This window comes from Trachurus japonicus, chromosome 15, assembly GCF_045865225.1.
Source record: "Trachurus japonicus isolate A0001 chromosome 15, Traja_1.0".
Lineage (NCBI taxonomy): Eukaryota > Metazoa > Chordata > Actinopteri > Carangiformes > Carangidae > Trachurus > Trachurus japonicus.
The window spans coordinates 8,988,778-9,011,887 of record NC_140921.1 but is presented as its reverse complement, the minus strand read 5'-3'; the positions used below and the strand labels follow the sequence as shown (position 1 = coordinate 9,011,887).

The 23,110-nt window shown below is 40.9% G+C and overlaps 1 protein-coding gene across 3 annotated transcripts in view; it reads left to right on the top strand.

Annotated features, from left to right (window-relative positions):
- The window catches only part of wdpcp (WD repeat containing planar cell polarity effector), a 100,213-nt gene that overhangs the window by 64,281 nt on the left and 12,822 nt on the right, over nt 1–23,110 (top strand). For 2 of the 3 annotated variants that reach the window (XM_085799436.1, XM_085799435.1), the window contains 4 exons: nt 5,777–5,965; nt 7,332–7,455; nt 9,042–9,105; nt 18,726–18,825. In XM_085799436.1, coding sequence (XP_085655562.1) covers nt 5,777–5,965; nt 7,332–7,455; nt 9,042–9,105; nt 18,726–18,825 — 477 coding nt within the window. Of the gene's footprint in view, nt 1–5,776; nt 5,966–7,331; nt 7,456–9,041; nt 9,106–18,725; nt 18,826–20,051; nt 20,150–23,110 lie in introns of those variants that run through there. The other variant, XM_085799437.1, reaches the window with a different exon arrangement.

Here is a 23,110-nt window from a genome sequence, read left to right as displayed (position 1 = left end):
TATCCCACAAATGTTACAACTCCTGCCTGCAAATTATTAAAATGAAATGTTAGTGCTGGAATTAAAGGTGTCAGAGGACGGTGAGAAGAATCTACACCACTAGAAGTTCATATACAGGGAGATGTGAGAATATCTTCAATAGAAAGTGAAACTATATGAACCACTAGACTTAACTAATGTCGTTTTAGAGGGATTCACTGACACTGCTCTAATATAGTTGATAAACAAACCCCTAAACATGTATAAGAACAGGTAGGTATATAAATTGATGGATTTTCCTATTTTCAATGAAATATTTAGTCAGTTTGTGTCCAAATTCACCTTAAATTACCTAAAAATTGCAGTTATAGTTATATAAACAAACTTTCCTCTTCGTCATGTTCTTCCTCTCCTAATGAAGATGCCCCCCTCCCACCCCGCCCCTCTCCCCCCTCCCTCCTCTGTTTGGGATCTTGACACTGTGTCTGAACTCCGCCGTGTAAATAGCGGCAGCTGAACGGGTCGTCTCTCACGCCTCTCCGACTGCCGAGGAGCCGGGAAGTTAATTTGTTGACGGGCGAGGGAAGGTTAGCAGGAGTCACGCTCTCAGAGGTCATTCAATAATCGCCCCGGGGCACGAGGCCCCCCAGGTGCATTCTGGGATGCATTTTTCCGATAAATCGTTTACAGTGGCTGCGCAGTCCCTCGGGGCCCCCAGATAAAGTTTGCCAATCAAAAATTTTTCCGAAGCAGCCGCCACCTCACCTTCTAACACACACACACACACACACACACACACACACACAAAGAGAGAGACACACACAGACGCACACACACTTTCAGCGTCTTTAATTGTGACTTTGGAAAGAAGAAGATGTGACAGTGGCGTGCAGCTCTCTGCCGAAGTTTGAAAGCAGGAGTGTGGGGGCGGAGGGAGGAAGGTGGAAGATTGTGTGCATTTAACTTTGTGTGTGTGTCTGTGTGTGTGTGTGTGTGTGTGTGTGTGTGTGTGTGTGTGTGTGTGCGTTCGGTTGTGTGCTCAGGAGAAGGGGAGGGTGTCTTCCAACAATAGCTTCCCCTCCTCTGATCGCCTGCCAAGGTTTTGATGAAGAAAGTCACTGCACGTCTTTTCTCCATGATAATTCTCTTCACCCCCCTCTCACACACACACACACACACTCACACACATGTGCATATTCTTCTATTTCTGTGCTTCTATACACACACACAGACACACACACATTCGCACACACTCCAGCTCATTTGTTTGTTTGCTTGCGCTCCTTCTCTGTATTGACTTGTTTCATAAGGCCCCGCTACATGACAGAAGGAGTGAGTCAGGAGGCGGCGAGGAAGAAAGACTTGGCCGAGCTCCAGCTTCTCCTTTTTTTTTTCCATAGGAGGCAGCCCTCCCTGGTGCCCCCCCCTCTTCCTCCCCCTCTTCTTCCTCCTCCTCCTCCTCCTCCTCCTCCTCCTCACTCCCACCTACACCCCCCTCACCCACCTCCTGCCTGCACCCAGTTATCTCATCTGGGCACACGTTTGGCCGCGGCTGGGCCTGCACCGGTTCAGGCTGTGGAAGGGGCGGAGCAGGAAATAATGTTGTTGCTGCTGCTGCTGCTGCTGCACAACACAAGAATATAAATAATAATTTTTTATTACAGAGGCGGCGAATTAGTGAAATGTTACTGATGTTCAAAGGGGCAGAGTTATGTAACCTGGTGCACAACTAATAACAACAACAAAAAAGAGGAAGAGAGACAAAGCTGATGCGTCTTTATTTTATTTTTTTGATATTTACTTTGGCTGAATGACCGATTGGCTGCTGATGTTTATGTCTTTATTTCTCCCTTTCTCATTTCCCTTTTTTTCTCTCTTTCCTTGTTTTGCTCCGTATCACAATTTATCTCAATGTATTTACTTGCTTACTGTGTTGCTGTGTGTGTCATGTCTTTCCTGTCTTGTGCTATGTCATGTCTTCTTTATGTTTGCTTAATGTTTGTCACTGGTATCGCACAATAAAAAATTAATTAATTAATTTTAAAAAAGTGAAATATTACTGATGTTCAAAGGGGCAGAGTTATGTAACCTGGTGCACAACTAATAACAACAAAAAGAAGAGGAAGAGAGAGAAAAGAGACAAAGCTGATGCGTCTTTATTTTTTTATATGACTGATTGGCTGCTGATGTTTTTGTCTTTATTTCTCCCTTTCTCTTTATTATTTTTTTTATATTTACTTTCATTTCATTTTGATTTATTCCATTCATAGTATACATACTACACATGGTTGCACATATTTACATACAGTAATGTACACATAGTCACCAAATGAAAAGGAGCAGGATGAAGAAAAACTTATAGTACCTGCCCCTCTCTGTAATTGCATTGACTTACTATCAACACCAATGTTATACTCTATTTCAAAAAATTAAAGATGATGAAACATATAATAATAATAATAACAAGAAAACATACAAGCAAAATAGCAGTGGACATCACACGTCTATCTATCTTTTCTTTTTTCCCCTTCTTTTTCTCTTCCTCCTTCTTCTTTTTTGTAGGCGCTTATCTTTTCTTTTTTAAACATTTTCTTTAACTGAGATACTTGTACAACTTTTCAGTTCCTTGCTTTGTGAATGCCATAGTTTTACACCTGCAACAGAAATACACATTTGTTTTAAGCTTAGCCTTGCAAATGTATGTTTAAAATCAAGTTTCAGTCTGTTGTCCTCTTCCTCCAGTTTGAATAAGTTCTGTAAATGTTCTGGTAATGATCTGTTTGCTTGCTTTATACATCATTTTTAAGGTCTGAAGTTCTATTAGGTCGGCAATCTGGTGCACAACTAATAACAAAAAAAAAGAAGAGAGAGAAAAGAGACAAAGCTGATGCGTCTTTATTTATTTTTTTATATTTACTTTGGTTACTAAAGCAGGAAAAACGTTTACTCAGCAGCAGCAGCGATCAGATGACATCAAGGTGGATTCCACCTCGGCCGCTCAAGCCGCTGCTTGCTAATTTGGAGGCAGAGCTCATTTGTAAAAAACACTTTCTATTCAGTCAAGTCCGCACAAGCTTCATCGGTGTTGATGTGTAAACTTTAATATGAAGTGTAATCGATTGTCAGTTATGGAGCGTCGGTCTGACGTCTTCATTTTCTCTAAAAGGATCCTGGTCGGCCGCACAGATTTTAAAGTGCACTGTGATTCATTAATAATTTGGATTGGTCTGTGTGAGTAGTTGTGTGTCTGAAAGTTGTGTTGTTGCTGCTTTGTGTTGTGTTGTGTCGTGTTGTGTTTTGCGAGCTGGTCAGGTGAGTTAACTGTAGACAGGTGAGGGACAGAGGTGACCTGTCCTTGCCAACACAAAGATTCATTGTCTGTCCTCGGAGCAGACGTTAACGCCCAACTCAAGCACCCCTACACACAAACAGACACAGACACACACACACACACACACACACACACACACATATGCACATAGACAGACTCACACAAGCCGCACTAAGCTCAGATGATGTATTAGCCACATTAACCCACTCTTAGGGGATTTGGGGGCTTGCTAATTGTCAGCTTGTCAATTTAATTGCTAGTACACCCACACACACACACACACACACACAGACACACACATGCAACTTGTCAATTAATTAAGAGCCTGTGGTGACTTTGCCTTCCTGCATCTTGGCCCCAACACCACCACCACTACCTGTGTCCAAACTTTGTTGCAGGTAAACTAGTAAAACCTGTAGCAGGTACGTCTGGATCGGCCAAGACTCAGAGTTCAGGTTTAAAAAAAACAAAACAAAACGGTTTTGGACGTGTTTGTCGTTAATTGCAACACATGTTTGAGCTTGGTGGTTTGGCTCAAATCAGCTCAGATCCTACGGAGTTCCTACGACTGTTGTACTGCTGCACAACTGTGGTCAGGGCTCCACAATAGGGTGTAATAATTACCCCCCCCACACACCCCCACCCCCTCCTCCTCCTCTGGGCATTCAACACCTCCACTTCCCGTATGTGTGCCCTCTGCAAAGTCACAAACACACGCACACCTTTGGCCTTTAACGCACAGAATGAGACACCTCCACTGCCGGGAACGGTACAAAACATTGTCCTTCCATTATTCAGCAGAGTCCTAATCTGCTCACACACACACACACACACACACACACACACACACACATTGGAAAAACAAAAGCTTAATCAATCGACTCTGGTCATCATCAGATATAAAGTTCCTCTCATTGTCACAAAAAACGAAACAACACACAGTTAAATTATATGTAATATAGTGAAATATACTGTGTTTTCCACATGTGTTTTTAAATAGACGGTGATGGTTTTTATTTTGTCTTTACACACACACACACACATTTACACGCACACACACAGAGATACCGATACAGACACGCCAGGGATTAAACAGACTTCCAGGCTAATTGATTGACAAGTCAATGCCAGTCTAGTGCTGCCTCAGAGTTTTGACCGATCCACTGGACACTTACTTAGCTTAAGTAAGTGCTGCAGGTTATTCTGCATGGACACTCAACACAGAGCGCCGCCGCTGGAAGAGGAGATGGAGGAAAATATTGTATGTAATGTTGTTACAGTTGCTGCATTTTGACCTGTTCAAACAAACAAACAAACAAACAAACAAAAAGAAAGAAAAAGCATGAATATCCAAACTTGTATCAACATTTAAAGAGGAACTATGTAAATCTGTTTGCTTTTCCGCTGTTTTGCTAACCCTCGTCCAGGCCATGTGCATTTGTTTACAACGAAGCCAGTGAGAAATCAATTAATAGAGCGGTAGATAACGTTATATATTATATACGATGTTATGATGTGTATATTTGTGTAGTTTAATCTGTTATAAACAAGAGATTACGGGTTACGGGGCGTGTTTCTGTCGCAGTGCCGTAGAGACGAGAGCTGGGACACCGGGGGCGGCGGCACTCGATCTTACAAAGTTGTTTTTTAGCCAAGAGGCAATTGGTGACATGCATAAGTGATAAATTAATCCATTTATTAAACCATCACAATTACTCCAAAGCTGTTTAATTAAGGTAGAAATGTAGTTAAGCTACAAATCCTTCATAGTTCCTATTTAAAATACTAAATTTACTCCATATGAACCAATATAAAGTGAAAAAAATGAACGAAAACTACTACTGAGTAAAATGTATTTATCTTATGGGATCAAAGAATGCAGGTAGGTGATAAGAGAGAGAAATGTATTTATCTTATGGGATCAAAATTTACATCAAACTTAAAATTTGATGTAAATTTTGATCCCATAAGATAAATAGAAGTTGTGTTTTTTAACTCCTCTGTATTATTGATGGTATACTGTATGTGTACCAGTTCTCCCTTGAGTGTATTGTTATTGGCCTGGAGATAAACGGAACAGTAAAAATCAATGTTTGACTTATAATTAGTTAGTGTAAATTCTCATTTGTCTGAACAAATTCAATACCTGAGTCATCCATCTTTTTTTCAGACTAGCCAGTCTAGTCTACAGGAACTGATGAAGCCACTTGGATTAGGGGAAAAATGTCTTCAAAGACAAAATCTTAGTCCAGTTGGCTTGATTCAGTTGCCTAGAGATGTTAGTGTAAGTGACGGCTGACCACTGTATTTATTTCTATAGACAAACATCAGACTGTAGACTGCAGGTAAATGTTTTGTTGGATGATGATGATATACATTCAGCTTGGAGGATATTAACTCTGATTTAGTTGTTTTTGTCATTATGATTTTCCATGTAACAATGAAACTCTGACTCTGTGTGTTTAGGGGCGCTGACCGGGGGCCAGATGGGTCTGGGGGAGCTGCTGCAGCAGCGGCTGCTCTGTGGTCAGGTCAGAGAGGCTCTGGGCATCCTGGAGGCCATGGACTGGAGCATCATGGGAGACGAATGCTACCGAGGCCTCTGCTCCGTCACCAACCACCTGTTGAGGCTGGAGCTGAACGCAGAGAGAGAAGGTGAGTAAACACTTCAGGGTCGGAGGGTTTTTAGTCCTGCAGGTGTTACTTTATCTGTCTGCTGCACATATACAGTGTTTTAATGCAGTTTTTTTCAGTTTCTACAGTAGAGGTTGTACTTTTTAAGACGATAGAGGCCGTATGGTGCTAACAAGCAGATCATGCTGATCTTTTACAGAGCCATTCTTGAAAGTATCATTATAGATATGAAATCACTGCTTGGTTTGGCAAGCTGAAGAACAAGCTGGCCAACACTCACAAGACAGCAGTGAAGATAATTGCCATGAAAAATTATGAGTCCACAGAGAGTTTTTACATCAACACAGTAGTGAAACAAGCTACAGAAATCTCATCCGACTCGATGCATCCCCTGTTCCCAGAATACAAACTTCCCCCATCAGGGAAATGCAAATCAATCTGCTTTAAGTTATAATTTGTTCCAGCCTTCATTAAGCTGTTGAACAAGAATGAACTCTAGTGCAATAGAGCAAAGTGCATTCTTAACTTTTTCATAACCCTTTAAAACAGCCTAATTTTCTTACATACACATACACTTGTATATATATATATATATACATATGTTATATCAAATATGTAGACCTGTGCCTCATTAACAAAGACACCTGCTGTGGTACAAGTGTTGTAAACAGAACAAAACCTGAATTATAAACAACCAATACACATACACATCACAAACATTCACTTCTCAGCCATAAAACATTTTGTGCATAACTTAATGACCTAATATTATAATGGGTATTTGAACTCATTAATCCTGTTATATGGTTTTATTAAGTTGTATAACTGACTACTTATTCCTCTTCAGTGGATACCTTTTATGTGATCTGTGACGCCTTTTTTATGTGATAATATGATAATGTCTTTTGTGTGTTCCCCCATTATCGGGGTTGTGGCTAGATGGCGTACATGAGCTGCAGAAAGTGACGTAGAATCTTAACAAATCTCGTCGAGAACTCCCGACTGGTTAAGTTTAGTAAAACTGACATGTCCAGGTGTAAAATAGGAAGAAAAAAGAAAGAAAAAAGTAAGTGAAGCCATTGGTTGGGTTTAGGCACAGCTAAGTAAAGACTGCATGTTTTGTAGGGCGTTTGCTTCCTGCAGCTCATGTACGACATCTAGCCACAACCCATACTCGGCCAGGCGACCATTTTGTACAACTTTAGTCACATGACATCAGCTGACCAGTGGTGTAACTTCATCACTCAGTCACCAACTCACATTAAAGTTTATAGCACTGGTCCTGAAAATGCTAATGATGTGAGCTTACCTTCAAACTGACATCATGAACGCAGCTTTATTTATCTACAGTTTGTCATCGAGTGTGTGTTTGTGCTGTTGTGTGTAGCCCAACTAGAAGCTGCTCTGGGTGTGTTTTACGCTCCGCCCGCCCCTCTCTCTGATGCGGTGATACTGGAGTACAGGGAGCCAATCAGCAAGTACGCCCGGCGCTTTTTTCACCACCTCCTCAGGTAACAGCACCCGCTCTGCTCTGCACTCTGTCGCTGTGTGGCACTAATTTGATGCACTGCACTCAAAGGGGTCAAGGGTCAAGGTCGGGGACAGCGGGGTATGAACAGCCTGCTCCTCTGTCAGGCTGCAGATCAATAATCTAACATGTGAAATCAACACATAACACAATAATCCGTGTATCAGTCATTCACTTGTTTTTCACAATAAAACCAAAACGAAAAAAACGATTTTTTCAATATTTTTTTCCAGACCCAAAATTGAATAAAATGGATAACGACTCGACTCCTTTTTTCGATTTGTGCACAAATGGGAAAAAAAACAGTTAACGGGCGTTTTATCCAATTTGGATATTTTGATTTGATGCAAGGTGTGTGAACAGGAAGTGAGGATTAACCGTTTGATTTTTTTAATACAAGTGACACATCCAAAAAACAGGTCATTTTTTTGTTTTTTCAATTTGGGGTAAAAAAACAACAAAATCAATTTTTTTACCGACAAAACAAATTTACCACTCAATATTTGGTTTCCGTCGGTGGGCGGGCCTTCAAAGCTCCCTTGCCTCTGATTCGCTGGTGTGCTCTGTCACATACATTTTGCACTGTGCCTTTTTTTTTTTTTAAGGCATTAGCAGAGCGTTTCACTTTATCAACACAGGGGAAGAAGAGTCAGAACAGGAAATAGACTAAAAAACCTTTTTTTCAGAAGATGACATCCATTGAAGAGACAATTTAATACACTCACTACTGCTATTTTAAAAATCCTAAAAGGGAAATTGCTTTTGAATTTCATCGCGCGCATGCACGCACACACACACACACACACACACACACACACACACACACACACACACACACACACACACACACTGATGCAGCTTTGAGTCATTCATAAGGCAAAGCACCATACATGCACCTGTTTAGACTGTTGTTTCATTTTCCCTTCTGCCATGAGAGCCTTTTGAAATGCCTGTTTGACTGAAATAGACCCTGTTGTTCCCACACACTGCTGCTCGCTGCTCTCCATCCTGCAATTACCTCCCGTTCCCTCTCTCCCTCTCTCTCTCTCCCCCTCTCTCTCTCCCTCTCTCTTCTTTCTTTTTCTCTTTCTCTTCTTCTGTAGCAGAGCTGGAGCGTTGTTTGGCATCCCTCCTCCTCTCCTCTCTTATCACCTACCTGCATTCTTTTTCTCTCCATCAACATCAAATGAAGGAAGCCCCCACTCCCTCCCTCCTTCTCTCCCTCCCTCCCTCCCTTCACACACACACACACACCTCCTCTCTCTGCTGTGTGTTTGTTTGTTTCATGTTTGGCTCCAGACAGGGAAAGTTGAGGTGTTTTGCACTGGGAGATACAGCTCCCTCCCTCTTTCTCCTTCTCTTTCTCTCTCCCTCCAAGCTTTAATTCTGGATAATAGGAAGTGGGCTCGCTACTCTCAGTTCAATTATTAACAGTTTTGTATGCAGCTGTGTGTGGACTGCAGTGTGTGCATGCATGCATACAAACCAAAGCACTAACCTATACATTTTTATTTAAAGTTTACATTTTTATATTGATGTCTCCACTCTCTCTCTCTCTCTCTGCTGCAGACACCAGCGCTTTGAGAAGGCCTTCCTCCTCGCTGTGGATTTGGAAGACAGAGATTTATTCATGGTGAGTGGAGAGTAAAGAGATGCATACTTTGATATATATATGGCTTGCTAACATTAAACCAAAACATCCGTTCAGGATTTAGTGATGTAATGAACATAAATTACCAGATATTATGATGAAAGAACGGATCAGGAGTCTGGAAAAGGAGCGAGTAGTGGTTATATGTGGTATGTATGGTTGTGTGTATCAAATCAACCCTCCTTCCCATCAGTCCAGGTCCTTTCCTTGTCCTTTCTTCATGTGGTCAAATGCTATTTTAACATGTGAGAAGTGAACTGGATCCTCCTTTCAGTACCATGGATAGCGCCAGCGCCGCTCAGCCAAAACATTTGTTTATAAACTTTGATATTTTATAGGAAATTATCCCCAAATTCAAGTCAACACAACATAAAACATACATAGAGATCTAAAAATATATAAAAGCAAATAAGCTGTAGTTACAGGAGCATGAGAACTGACACTGAAAGTCTTATTTTATGATTTTTATGACACAGTAAACTGCTCCAAAGTCTGACTGATCACCACACTGATGGAACCGGTTAAAACAACTAAAGAGACAAACTCATTAATGTAAAAGCCCCACATCACTTGGATTTGTCATATTGTCTCTATATTATATATGAATAAAGTTACATGACCTATTTAAATTTAACACGTTGAATGTTTTATCGATGAACAGAGAGTTTTGGTTTCATGCAAGCGACTTCTCTGTTTTAGTCATGTGTTTATGACTTGTACCTATATACGTGTGTGTGTGTGTGTGTGTGTGTGTGTGTGTGTGTGTGTGTGTGTGTGTGTGTGCGGCTGTTCCTCTCAACTTCAAAGAGGCTGTTTAAGACTTGTTTTGAGGGTCTGTGTTTAGTAGTGGTTGAGGTTAGAGTGAGGGGCTCAAAGATGCATTATGTTAACGAGTGTCCTCACTGATACAGTAAAGACAAGTGTGTGTGTGTGTGTGTGTGTGTGTGTGTGTGCGCGTGTGTGTGTGTGTGTGTGTGTGTGTGGCGTGTCAGAGAGCAGGTGTGATCTCAGTGTGGGCCTCTAACTTTTCACAAGCCTCTTCCTCTCCCTCTCATCTTCCCTCTAACTCGCTCTTTCTTCCACTCCACTCTCTCAAATGCTCTTCTGTGTGTTTGACCCCCTTTTTCATGGGGGCCCCCTTTGCTCCATGCTTCACCAGCACCCTAGACATTAATACAGACCCCCCCCCCCCCCACACACACACACACACACACACACACACACATTTACACTCCTCTTGCTTCCTCAATCACACTGATAGCACTGGTTCCAATTCCCTCCCCACTAAGTAGTGCTGCTGGGAAGCCGAATTGAAAAGGTGGAGTCGAGCCTGTGGACCTTGAAAGAGCGCAAAGGAAGGGAGCGAGGGGAGGGGGTGTGGGTGGGTGTGGGGGGGCAGAGAGGAGAGGAGAGGAGAGGAGGGGGCAGTGGTGTAGATGGAGGGCTGTATGACAAATGCAAAATCAGAGAAACGGTGAGAGGGAGAGGACCAGGTGATGAAACCTGCAGATGTTTCATTCACATAGAGTCACGTTATACATTTATATGTGTCAGATACTTCATCAAGATCCTGTTTGTAAATAAGTACCGTGTTCAAAAGTTAGTGGAGCTTATGCAACCTTATTTTTATTCATTAAATAATGATGATGATGATGATAATTCCTTTATTTATACAGCACCATAAAAACAGAAGCACACAAGAACAATGGCAGAAGCAAACAACAATGATGTATAAACCCATAAAAGCCCAAACAACACAAGAAGTTAAGTTCATTCATTAACTTTTACTTCAAAAACATTCACATGGAGATAATAACATTTACATTTGGACACAAATCTTTCATGTTTGATGCCAAAGTATTGACCAAAGAATAAGAAATTAGCTTCAAGCGCTTTTGTTAGTGGCACATTAACAACAATAACAACAATTTTATTTATATAGCACATTTCATGCAACAAGCGCAAACTCAATGTGCTTCACAAAAACAAAGCAATGCACAACATTACATAGGGAATACACGTAAAATACATATAAAAGCACAAAAAGACAAAAAGAAGGAAATGTTGCACATTAAAAACAATTAAAAACTAAAAGCTTGTGAGAAAATAAATGTTTTTAGTTTGGTTTTAAAAGAAGATACTGTTGTAGCAGACCTGAGTTCCTGTGGTAGGACCATAATGACTGAAAGCACCATGAGCTGATTTTGAAATGATGATTCTGTTCTGTTCAGAGGCGTACAATGAAAAATGTTGGACACAATAAACAAGAATTATCTTAAACAACGTCACACCAACTTCCTTGTTAGTGATGTGTTCAGTCCCACGACCAGAAACGACCTCCTCTCCATTAATGAAGCCGACATCGCTACATTTGGCTCCGGCAGATTTCCAGTTTTAAATCAGAGCGTGTGTTGATGCAGCACAGCCAGGTGACGTCTCCCCAGTTGGCTGCACATTATTTATAGCTCGTAAAACAGTATTACTGAAGGTGAACTGGCAGGAACTCAACAACACAATTTAAGATCAAATGAAATTATGTGTCATGAATCAGACGCAGGATTTTTTTTTAATGCTGCACAGCAAATCGAAACGTAATCGAAATCGCAACACGGCAAAAGTGCAATATCCAAAATCGCAGGAGCTGCAGTTTCTTCTTTTAAAAGTGTCGACGCCCTGGATAATAAATCATTTTCTCAGGACATACAGAGACACGTTTGTTTGGTACAAGACCCAACATACATCACGTCATCGTTATTTCATTCTTTAAAGGGATAGTTCACCAAAAAATGAAATTCACCCTCATGCTGATGAATAATCCTTTTTATTCCTCAAAGTGCATCTGGAGACCCGGGAGGCCGGTTCATAGTCCAACGAAATCCTTATATGAGAGTCAATAGTGCCCAACACAAAAAAAACTACACAAAAACCTTGTAATATTCCTCCACACCGCTCGTCCACTGCAATCCCAAGTGTCCTAAAGGGATATAGTCCAGAGTTTTTTCAAAACAACGTAATTTAGGACATTTTTACAGCCTAAACAGTCGTATTGCGCTCTGACGTTCATGCGAAATTCAATACAGGACTGTTTAGGCTGTAAAAATGTCCTAAATGACGTTGTTTCAAGTAAAATCTGGACTATATCTCTTCAGGACACTTGGACGAGCAGTAAGGAGGAATATTACAAGGTTTTTGTGTAGTTTTATGGACTTTTTTGTGTCGGGCACTATTGACTCTCATATAAGGATTTCGTTGGACTACGAACCGGCCTCCCGGGTCTCCAGATGCACTTTGAGGAATAAAAAACTACTCCGGAGTATTCATCAGCATGAGGTTGAGTCAATAATGACTGTATCATGCACACGCAGTTCGGTCTTATTTATACATCTATTTTATTTAAACAAATTTAAGAGAACGTTTTTTAAAAAGCACCATAATCTCCTCATTACAGATCTGTAACAAAGTTAATGCACTTAAAGATCTTTTTAGTTTTGTGTTTTTTTGCCTCAGTGACCAAGAGAGCAGCAACTCGTCGTTTGAAAGAAACACAGGACGTTGACATTTCACCCCTCGCACTAATTAGGACGTGTTGTTGCTTTAACCTGCTGCTCGGCTGATTGAGTGGAGGTGGAGGGGGTTAATGAGGGCAATCCCCCCCTCACCAACCCCCTACCCCCCACTTTCGCCCCCCCAATGCTCTTTAACTTACAAACTTGCCCACAGAACTCAATAACGCGCCATCGACTTGGTAAAATGCACTCACTCACTCACTCACACACACACACAAACACACACCCTGAGGTCCCCTAGAAATGCCCAGCATGATGCACCGACCCCCCCTCTATCACCCTCTCTATCACCAAGACCCCCACCCCCTCTATTCCCATTGTTTCCCATCTAACAATAGAAACCCCTCCAAGCCGTCTTCCCCCCCCCCTCAAAAAAAAAAGAAACCTTTTGTTAAAATGAAACACTTTAGTGTCGGGTTAAATTGAGGGGGAGGAGGAGTTGTTTAGGCAGGAGGTTGGAGGTGGGGGGTGGGCTAGGGGTGGGGGGGTATGTAGAGGTTGGTAATAGTGGGGGGTTACTTACTGAATCGTTTGCATTTTTTTTTTTTTTTTTTGCCATAATTGGTGCTGTTCTGTCGCTCCCTAATTAGCCTTTGATAATGAGTTGATAATGTAACCAATTAGGTCATTCGTCAGCCAAGTCAAGCCTGACGACAAGTTTTTTTTTTCTTCACCCCCCCACTCCCACCCCCAGCCCCCTCCTCCTTTTTTTTCTCTCTTCCTCCTCTTCTTGGTTTTTTTTTTCTTTTTTTTTTTTGGCCCTTGATGTAGCTCGTTAATTAAATCAAATTGTGTGATAGCTGAATCTGATGCCGGCTTCTTTTGTTCCCCAATGAGAGCTTGTACTGTTTCTTGTTAGATACGCCAGCAGTAAGTCAAGCTGCGACTGTTAGGCCCCCTCCCACCCCCCCACCAACCCATATCGGCCATATCGCTTGGTGGCCCTGGAGGAGGAGGAGGAGGAGGAGGAAGAGGAGGGGGCTATCGCACATCTTTGGCAATAAGCTCATTGTTGTTGCTGCGATGAGTAATTAGCCTTATTAAAACGTTAAGTCCTCAACACCAATCTGATACAAGTGTGAGTCAAACACGAGACTCCTGCAGAACAGGTGTGTTATGTCCAGGGATTACACCTTTTTTGTTAATTAGTTAATATAGTATATGATCACAAAAAGAGGTTGCGCTTCAACAAAAAGGCTCATTAAAATCAGAGTGCTGAACCAAAGACTTAATGTGAATCAAAAAGTTTGCAAAAAACTTTACAATGGTAGCACATCTTCATTAATAAATCTGAGGGCAAAATACTCACATTTCACATAATCAGAGCCAGAATAAATCATGTGAAATGTGAGTATTTTGTCCTCAATTTTATTAATGAAGATGTGCTACCAATGCAAGCTTTTTGCAAACGTTTTAGTTAATATCTATATTTCATGTTTCCATGCTGACGATGCCCTTTGTGGATTTGTGTCTAGTGAGTCTCCGTGTCAATATTTGATTCGAGTGTTGGTAAAACTTTTAATTTCTGGCACTAAGAGTTTCTCGTGTAACTTCAATGACATTCAAAAGTGGTAGAGAAGAGAAAAGTTTATTTTTAGAGCAGGAGAAGTTCATCTTAGAAGTTTTAAGATTTGGGAGGGGGGGGGGATTCATAAACAGGGTTACCGCGCTTCCTGGAAAACCTGGAAAATGATTGACTCATTTTGTAGTCATGTAAAACACATGGAAAATGAGGGACAAAGTCAAATGTCCTGGAAAAGCTTGAGTTGTCCTTGACTTTTCAGACCCCACTAAGGATTTGTTTTCCAAAGAAGCGCCTAGTGAGAAAACTAGAGACTTTGAGTTAATGAGTGTTTCCAGTGTTGGACCGTGAACATGAGGGTTTTCTCCTCTGCTCAGTGACAGATAGAGGAGCAGCTGTAGTGGGCCTGGTTTAAAAACAAAAACATTGTTCTATGATAAGTTTGTCATAATTTCTAAGCATGTAAGAGATTATTTCATAGATAAATCAGAGCCATAGACTCTGCACATCTGGTTAAATGTACAAAATAAGGTAGAACTGTTGAAAAAAAAGACTTCTTCAAAGCATGAAGGGATGGGGGATGTGTTAGTGTATACAGTACGTGACGTAACAACAACATGCCTGATAAACAATCATCAGTTTTAAACCAAATTCCTATTTTCACATCCATCAAACGCCAACAATGTAATTTTAGAAAAGTACTTCTTGTACTTACTGATCAATATTCCACACCAAGTTCCTCATAAGTGTCTAACAACTTGTTGATAAAAGCTATTGATTCTGATTCTGATGATAGTAGTGGTTCATTATTTATACTTTCTATTGGGGATTATTTTATATTGTGCAAACAATTTGGACACTATAGACGCTATAGAGATATGAGATGCTGCTCTGTGGAAGCAGAAGTGCAGTTAACTCCTCCCCCGACTGGTCTGCAAAATCAATTAAAAAGGGAATAAAAAGAAATTTACTCTTAATGTTGAAGCTTTAATGTGAATATGTAAAGTCCAGACACTGAGCTCATACTTTATAACCTGCATGTAAATAAGTTTGATTGTATATTTAAAGAGTGCGGTTGACACACTGTATGTTCAGGTGTGGACTTTTCACCACCGACTGCAAACACACACACACACACACACGAGCCAGTTAACCTAATCCCTCATTTATTTGGAGGGAACCCAAATATCAGTCAATATTGGGCTCTTAGCGTCCACCACCACCTGCCCTCCCCTCCCCTCTTTCTCTCCATCCCTCCATCCATCCCTCCGACCCTCTACTCCCTAAAAAACGTCCCACTAAAACGCCCCTCTTTATCAGTGTGGTTAGCTGGCACGCCGCAACCCCTAAAGCTCTTATATAAATAAGATTAGTGTCGCGTTTGAGCGTTGGGGAATAAGAGGTGTAATATCTGATGGTTTTATATGCAGTATTATTGTTATCCCTTCTTAGTCGGGCTGATACTCCTCTCTCTCTCTCTCTCTAGCTGCCTAGTTCTCAGTTCGTCTCTCGCTCGTTTCACATTTGTTCATTCGTTTATTCTCTCTCTCTCTCCAGATTCAGACAGTATTATGAGGAGCTAAGCTGGAATAAAGCGCCCCGGCATCAAATGTTCATATTGTTCTGTTCTGTCTGTCATATAATCTCCCTCACTCACTCACACACTCACACACACACATGAAAACCCTTGTTGTGAATTTTGCTTCTTGTTCTTCTTCTTTTATGTCTTGTTCACCTCTCTCTATCATTTCACTGTACCGCTCCCTCTCCTCCTCTCCTGTCCTGTCGCCTGTTTAATCTTTTGATGATTTTCACCCACCAAAGCTGCCTTAATGGTCCAGGAACATACTTAATACAGTAAATATTATCATTTTAGTTCACGGTTTTGCTGTAAAAAATAAGAAAAAACAACAAATCAACACACTTAACTGCTTTATAACAACAGGGAATGACCTCATCTAACAGTAATGATGAGAAGGTCACCACCAAACAAACATTACAAGGAGAAAACGATGTTATTTCAGCGTTTTGTAGTGATTATTTGAGCTGTTCTATCATTACACTGTACTGCTTCCTCTCCTCCTCTCCTGTCGCCCGTTTAATCTTTTTCCGCCGCTCTGTTTGTTATCAATTAGGAAGCCTCGCCTCGTATCTAATTGAAGCCGTGTGTCCTCCTCGTTCACAGCGGCTGAATTAGCCGCCGCCACCTCGGTCCTGGGAGCCGCCGATTTAGCTTCTTTTGAGGCCATTTTGTTGTCGGCCATTTTCACATTTCCTCCTAACTCCTCGCCACAGAGGGCAGGCACCACACTATAATTACCCAATCTGTTCCCATTCATACTCTTCAATTTCAGCACCTCTCTCTCTCCCTCTCTTATTCTCTTTTACTCCCCCCTCCCTCCTTCCCTCTCTCTCAGCTTCAATCCCTCTCTGCTCCTCTGGAAACCAGCACCCTCCTCTTTTTTTTTTCTCTCTTCTCCCCCCCTCCCTCCCTCCCTCTGGGGGTACAAAAGCTGGGTTACAATATGGGGGTATTAAGGCCGGGTGCAGGCTCAGCTGGGGGCTGGCTTTAGCCATCTGAGGGTTATCCACGGCGAGTCCTGAGTCACGGCACTGATGTCCTGTGATGTCGCTGAGGCGGAAGACTTTCCTTAACACGCCGTCCCCTTTGATGGGCCCTCGGGCTCTGCACTCGGCCCCCGAGGAAACCCTGCGACCCTGAGCCGCCCCCTCGTTGGGTGCCAGGATGAGGGTTTGATTCGCTCTCAATCAGTTTTTAAGAAGATGAATGTCGAACGGTTGTTTAGTCTTTATAGTGTCTTATTATTTTAATTGTCCCCTCTTCTTTGCCGCTCTGGGGAATTCACATCAGTGGCCTTTTTCTGAATGAACGTCCTGAGAGTCAGCCGGTGTTTTTCCACTCCTTTGATTTTAAATGTAACATGATTTTGTTATAAATCAAGGAAAATTGAATTGACTTCTCTATGTGTTACGCATTTAAAGATGATTTTCCCACTCCAAAGCTGCCTTAATGGTCCAGGAACATACTTAATACAGTAAATATTATCATTACAGTTCACGGTTTTGCTTTAAATATAAGAAAAAACAACAAATCAACACACTTAACCGATTTATAACAGCAGGAAACGCCCCTCGTTGGGTGCCAGGATGAGGGTATCATTCGCTCTCAATCAGTTTTTAAGAAGATGAATGTCGAATGGTTGTTTAGTCTTTATAGTGTCTTATTATTTTAATTGTCCCCTCTTCTTTGCCGCTCTGGGGAATTCACATCAGTGACCTTTTTCTGTAGCGAATGAATGTCCTGAGAGTCAGCCGGTGTTTTTTCACTCCTTTGATTTTAAAATAACCAGAATGTTATTAATCGACTTCTCTATGTGTTATGCATGTAATGATGGTTTTCACCCGCCAAAGCTGCCTTAATGGTCCAGGAACATACTTAATACAGTAAATATTATCATTTTAGTTCACGGTTTTGCTGTAAAAATAAGAAAAAACAACAAATCAACACACTTAACCATTTTATAACAGCAAGAAATGACCTCATCTAACATTAATGATGAGAAGGTCACCACCAAACAAACATTACAAGGAGAAAACTATGTTATTTCAGCGTTTTCTAGTGATTGTTTGAGCCGTTCTCAACAATTACAGTGTAGTTTAACTTTTCTCAGCAGCTGTGATCATCTCTGTGTGAGAATAACACTCAACACACAGCACGGATATTGAGACATGTCCCTCACAGACCCTGCCCAGATTTTAATTGAATCGAATCTAATTAATTAAAAGTGCAGTGTTGAGAATTGATTTCTGTTTTACAGGTGTTTAAATACATGAATCGACCTCGGCCTTCGCTCGCCGTAGCCCCGAGCACCTTTAAAAAACAGGAGCAGCTGCTCTGATGCTGCGTGGTCGTTAATGAATAGTATGGCCGCCTTGAGCTTTAAATCAGCCACCCTCAGGCATCATTTACCAATATTATCTCTCTTTATGGCCGCCCGAGACTCAAACAGAGAGATACAGAGGAGACATGCTGTTTCCAATATTGTCACAGGCTGATATAGTAATATGCTCGGCTGGATATGTTTCTCTGTAAAGAGAGAATACCAGCGTCTCTGAAAGGTGAACAGTCCCTCGCCTTCTCTTCCACTTTTGAAATGACAGATAACATCCTGCCTAGTTCAAAACCGCAGAGACGAGGGGTGTGGGGGGGAGGAAGGGGAGGGGAGGGGGGGTTGGGGGTGCAAGGAGGCTGATTTCAAAGTTTTTTGAGGAACCGGCATTTCATCCAACCGGTGCTCTTTCTGATGTCGAGCTTCAAACGACGACTCTTTTTTTTTTTTTTTGGTGTCATTTCATCTGTTTCTTCCTTCAGCAGCCAAAACACCGCCTCCACCCCCCCCCCCCCCCCCAAAAAAAAACCCTATTGTCATCGGAGCTGAGATTCATTTTAGATTAACGTCCACATTTCTTTCTTTCTTGCATTACCTTCAAAGGACCTCCATTATGTTGCCAGCGATAAGGGCGAGGTGGTGCTCGCGGATGTGGCCAAGAGGAAAGCTAATGAAATCGAGGCCCAGGCCATCGCAGGCGCCGGTAAGGAAATAATCATAACGTTGAACCTCCAAAAGAAAAAAAAGACACCAAATGTGACTCGTTATTTCTCATTTCTCACATCTGAGACGGGAGGTGGACACCTGATAACCTCGGTGTCTCACCCACTCCGACACACATTTCTGACATCTAACACCAGGCATTTTTCTCAGGCTCTCACCCTGCTTTAATAGCACCAAGGAGAATTAAATCAGATCATGTCAGACAGAGTAATATTCATGTACAACTCACACAACCTGTTGCCTATTTTATTTTATTATTATTATAAAAAAGACAATATCATCTATAGCAGTGATCAAAAGTGAGATACTGAAGTTTTGATGACATGTTTTGCAAAAAAAAAGTAAAAGTGACACTAACCTCAGCACAAGTTAACTCTTGTTTCTGGATCTAAATAGTTTTAGATGCAAAACAAAGTCTTTAAAATCAATTTAGATAATAAAAATAAAACATCACACAGGTTTATTTTTGAGGAAGCAGCAGAAAAAGGAGGAAAAACCAGCAAAGGCCCTTTTTTTTTTTGTTTTTTTTTTGTCGTTACTTCAGGCTGTGCTGCTGCCCTTTGACAAACACTCCCGAAAGCACATACCAGAGGGGATCAAGCCGAGTTCCTCATTATATACACACACACACACACATGCACACATGCACACACACACACACACACATGCATGCACACACTCTCTCTCTCACACACACGCGCAATTCCTCACAGAGGCTTTAAGAGCCAACGGGTGAGCAGCAGAAAACATTCAAATTTGTGAGGGAACTAGATGAACATGTCTGATGAGTCCTTCATTGGTGCTTAAAACACACCACAAGGCTGTGTGTGTGTGTTTATGTGTGTGTGTGTGTGTTCATGTTGGTGTGTGTGTGTCTGTGTGTGTGTGTGTGTCTGTGTGTGTGTGTGTGCGCTCACAGACAACCAAATGAGGCGAGAGAGGTATTTAACTCCACTGTATAAGGTCAAACCCCTGAGGCTGAGTGTCTGTGTGTTAGTCGGTGAATGAAAATGAGCATTTGTGTAACTGTGAGGCCTGTTTGCATGCAATTTCTTTTTTTTCTTTTCTTTTCTTTTTTTTCTTCCACCTCTTTTTTTTCTAATGTGATGCCCAACACGCACACACACTCCTCCTCATAAGCCTCTTAATTATGTCCTCGATGATTTACCTCCATCACCTGCAGCATGTCCTATCCTTGTACTACAGCACTGCAGAGGAGGATGGATGGAGGAGGAGGAGGAGGAGGAGGAAGGGACAGAGGAGAGAGAAAAATAAAAAAGGAGGGATGACAGCAGAAAAAAGAATAAAGAGAGGGAGAATGAAGAGGAGGAGAAGGAGGAGGAGGAGGGGGGGAGGAAGAAAAGCAATGGAAGGAAGGTGGAGGGAAAGGATAAGGGGATAAAATGAATAAATTGGAAAGGGAAGGAGGTGAAGGAAAGAAAATAAATGAATTAAGAAAATGAAAAATGAAAGAAGAATATGAATGAGTAAAGAAAATAAAGAAACACATGAAAATTAAAGGACGCATGAATATTGCAAACCTTTCTCTCTCTTTTTCTTTTTTTTTTGTTCCTTTCGCCAGTTTTTTTTTTTTTGTGTGTCTCTGAACTTACCAGATATGTCCGACATCATTCAGAAGTCTCACTCCTGAAACTTCCTACTGACAAATATGATTCATTTTACTCATAAACCTACAACAACCAGCCTGCTGTGGTGTTTAAGCATCAAACTATTCACCAAAACTATGTGATATATATTTTATTGTTCATTTAATTTGCAATAACACACAATATTAAGAGAAAATCAAGGAAATCTGACCTGTTTTTTAACAAATTAAACCAAAACAAAGTCTGATTAGATTCTTAAATTCACCTTAAACACTCATTAAATATGCATCTGATACAGTAAAATAACAGCTTTACAGAGACTCGCAAGGTTTTTTGGTCCAAATGAAGGTCCATCACCACCGCTGCTGGTGAAATATTTGGATAATTAGCTTCATTTATTGATACGATATGAATGAAACATTGAACTGACGTGACCCCAGAGCAGCAGAAACACTCAGCCCACCTGTGGCCGTACATGGTGATGGTGCAGAGTGAAGCTCCTCCACTCAGAAAAGATCTTTGGCACAAACTCGCAGAAGACAACCAAGTTTAATTTACTGTGTTACAGTATCGTTATTCACATTGTGCAGCAGGATGATGAAAACACAGGAGGATAGTTGGTTTTATATACAGTAAATGCCGCTCTGTGCAATCAGTTCAGCTCATCTGTAAATGAACACAACTGCACTCAGAAAGTCCAGTAACTAAATCAAGTTGTAATGAACAAAAATAGCGAAACAAAAAGTAAATACAGAGCAAATGAATAAATCAAAAGCTAATAAATGATATAAGTGCAGCCGCCTTTGTTTCTCACACACACACGGACACGTTCACACGAGCCGTCACGATGTTACATGATCGATAGTTTGATTGAGTTTGTTTGGAAACACAGCGGAGGAGGATATTGACACTGTGTTGCCATCAATGTCTGTGTGTGTGTGTGTCAATGCTCAGACAAGCGGACCGAGCATATTAACAGAGCAGAAAAGCCAAGTCATAAATAATGAGTGAGTCGCTTCAAGCAGAGGGCTCCAGTGAACAGGTGTCTCGCTTTACACACACACACACGGCCACTGCCATGGTCGTCACACTATGTCGAGTTATGCAAACACACATCATAGTTAAGGTGAGACACTACAGGTGAATAGGGTAAAAAAATTAAACTAACAGATATCACCATGAAACTTCCCAGATGTATCACTCACATTAAGACAAATATTTTTTGTATTGCAAATTTTGTCAAATTTATGTTTAAATATGTAAATGAGGCAATATCTAATGAAATATGCGCTAATTTGCATACATTTTCAGAACAGAAATCTGAACAATGGATAAAGAGTCAGAAGTGTTTACAGAGGGGATTTTGGATATCTCTTTTTATCACTCTGTAAATGAGAAAATACTGTCACCAGTCCTAAAAAAAATCAAATTTCGCCATGTTTTTAGGAATAAGATGTTGTATAAATCTGGCTGTGAATGATATATCAACAAACTGCTCTGTAAAAACCTTTAGGATATAGAATAAAACTGGAAGGTTTGGTATCTGTCAGTGCTGCTGAAGTGGAGATTTCTAGCTCAGAGTCTGAGAAAACGGCCTTTAAAGATTTGTATTGTAAAACTCCATAGATTGTTAATGTAAATCGTACTTTTACGATTTGTCGCGGATACAAATAAGGAAAAGGAAATGACAGTATTTGGAGCTCACATCATTGTTCAGGAGAGAGAGAGCTTCACAATGATACCTGACATGACATGGGTCAGACTAACTTTTGGTGAATTTAGGAGAAATCTACTGACGAAAGAGACAAAACAAAGTAAAATAAAAACACCTTAATGTCGTGCATTTTTTGTTTTTGATTAATAACACACATCACATATCGATTAGGATTTAATCAGCAACTATTTAGTCCTGACAAAAGAAACAGCAGCAGCTTTATTTGCTGAACCTAAAATGATCCAAAATATAACCAAAGAACAAAGATAAGACAAAACTTTATAACACGTGTGTCTAAACAGAACCTGTTTTGTTTTCATTCCCACCTCAGCAGTCATGTGACCACTCCTCAGATTTACCTTGGAGGGGGCAACGACTAGACTGAACCATCCAGCTGTAAAATCATTAAAACAAGTTCAACCTCCAGCAGCTACTGCAATAAAATACAGTCTATTAATACTCTGCTAACTATTAATCTAATAGTCTATTATTAGTCTATTAATGTCACATGTCACTCACTTCTGCAGAAGCTTTAACTGTTTCTGATCCATTTAAGTCACTTAATCACACCTTTGTACTGAAATATTCATCTGAAGCGAAAAAAAAAACACACACACACAGTGACATTTCATTATTAAAACAACCCTGAGGCTGTTAAAACATCGTTCTCTCCAAGCAAACAAAAAACTAATATGTCCTCTGATAAATATTTGTTTTGTTATGTTACGTGTGCAATGCAGCTCACAAAAAAAAAACAAAAAAAAAACGTCAGCGTCAGCTTTAAAAGTCGGCAGAGAGGTCGCTGATGTACAGTCGTCTCCTCCTCATCATCATCACATGCTGCAAATTCAGATTTATTTATAGGTTATAACTGCATTTTTAAAAACCGGCACCCTTCCCTCCTTCCTCATACTTAACGTTTGGACACCTCCCACACACACAGA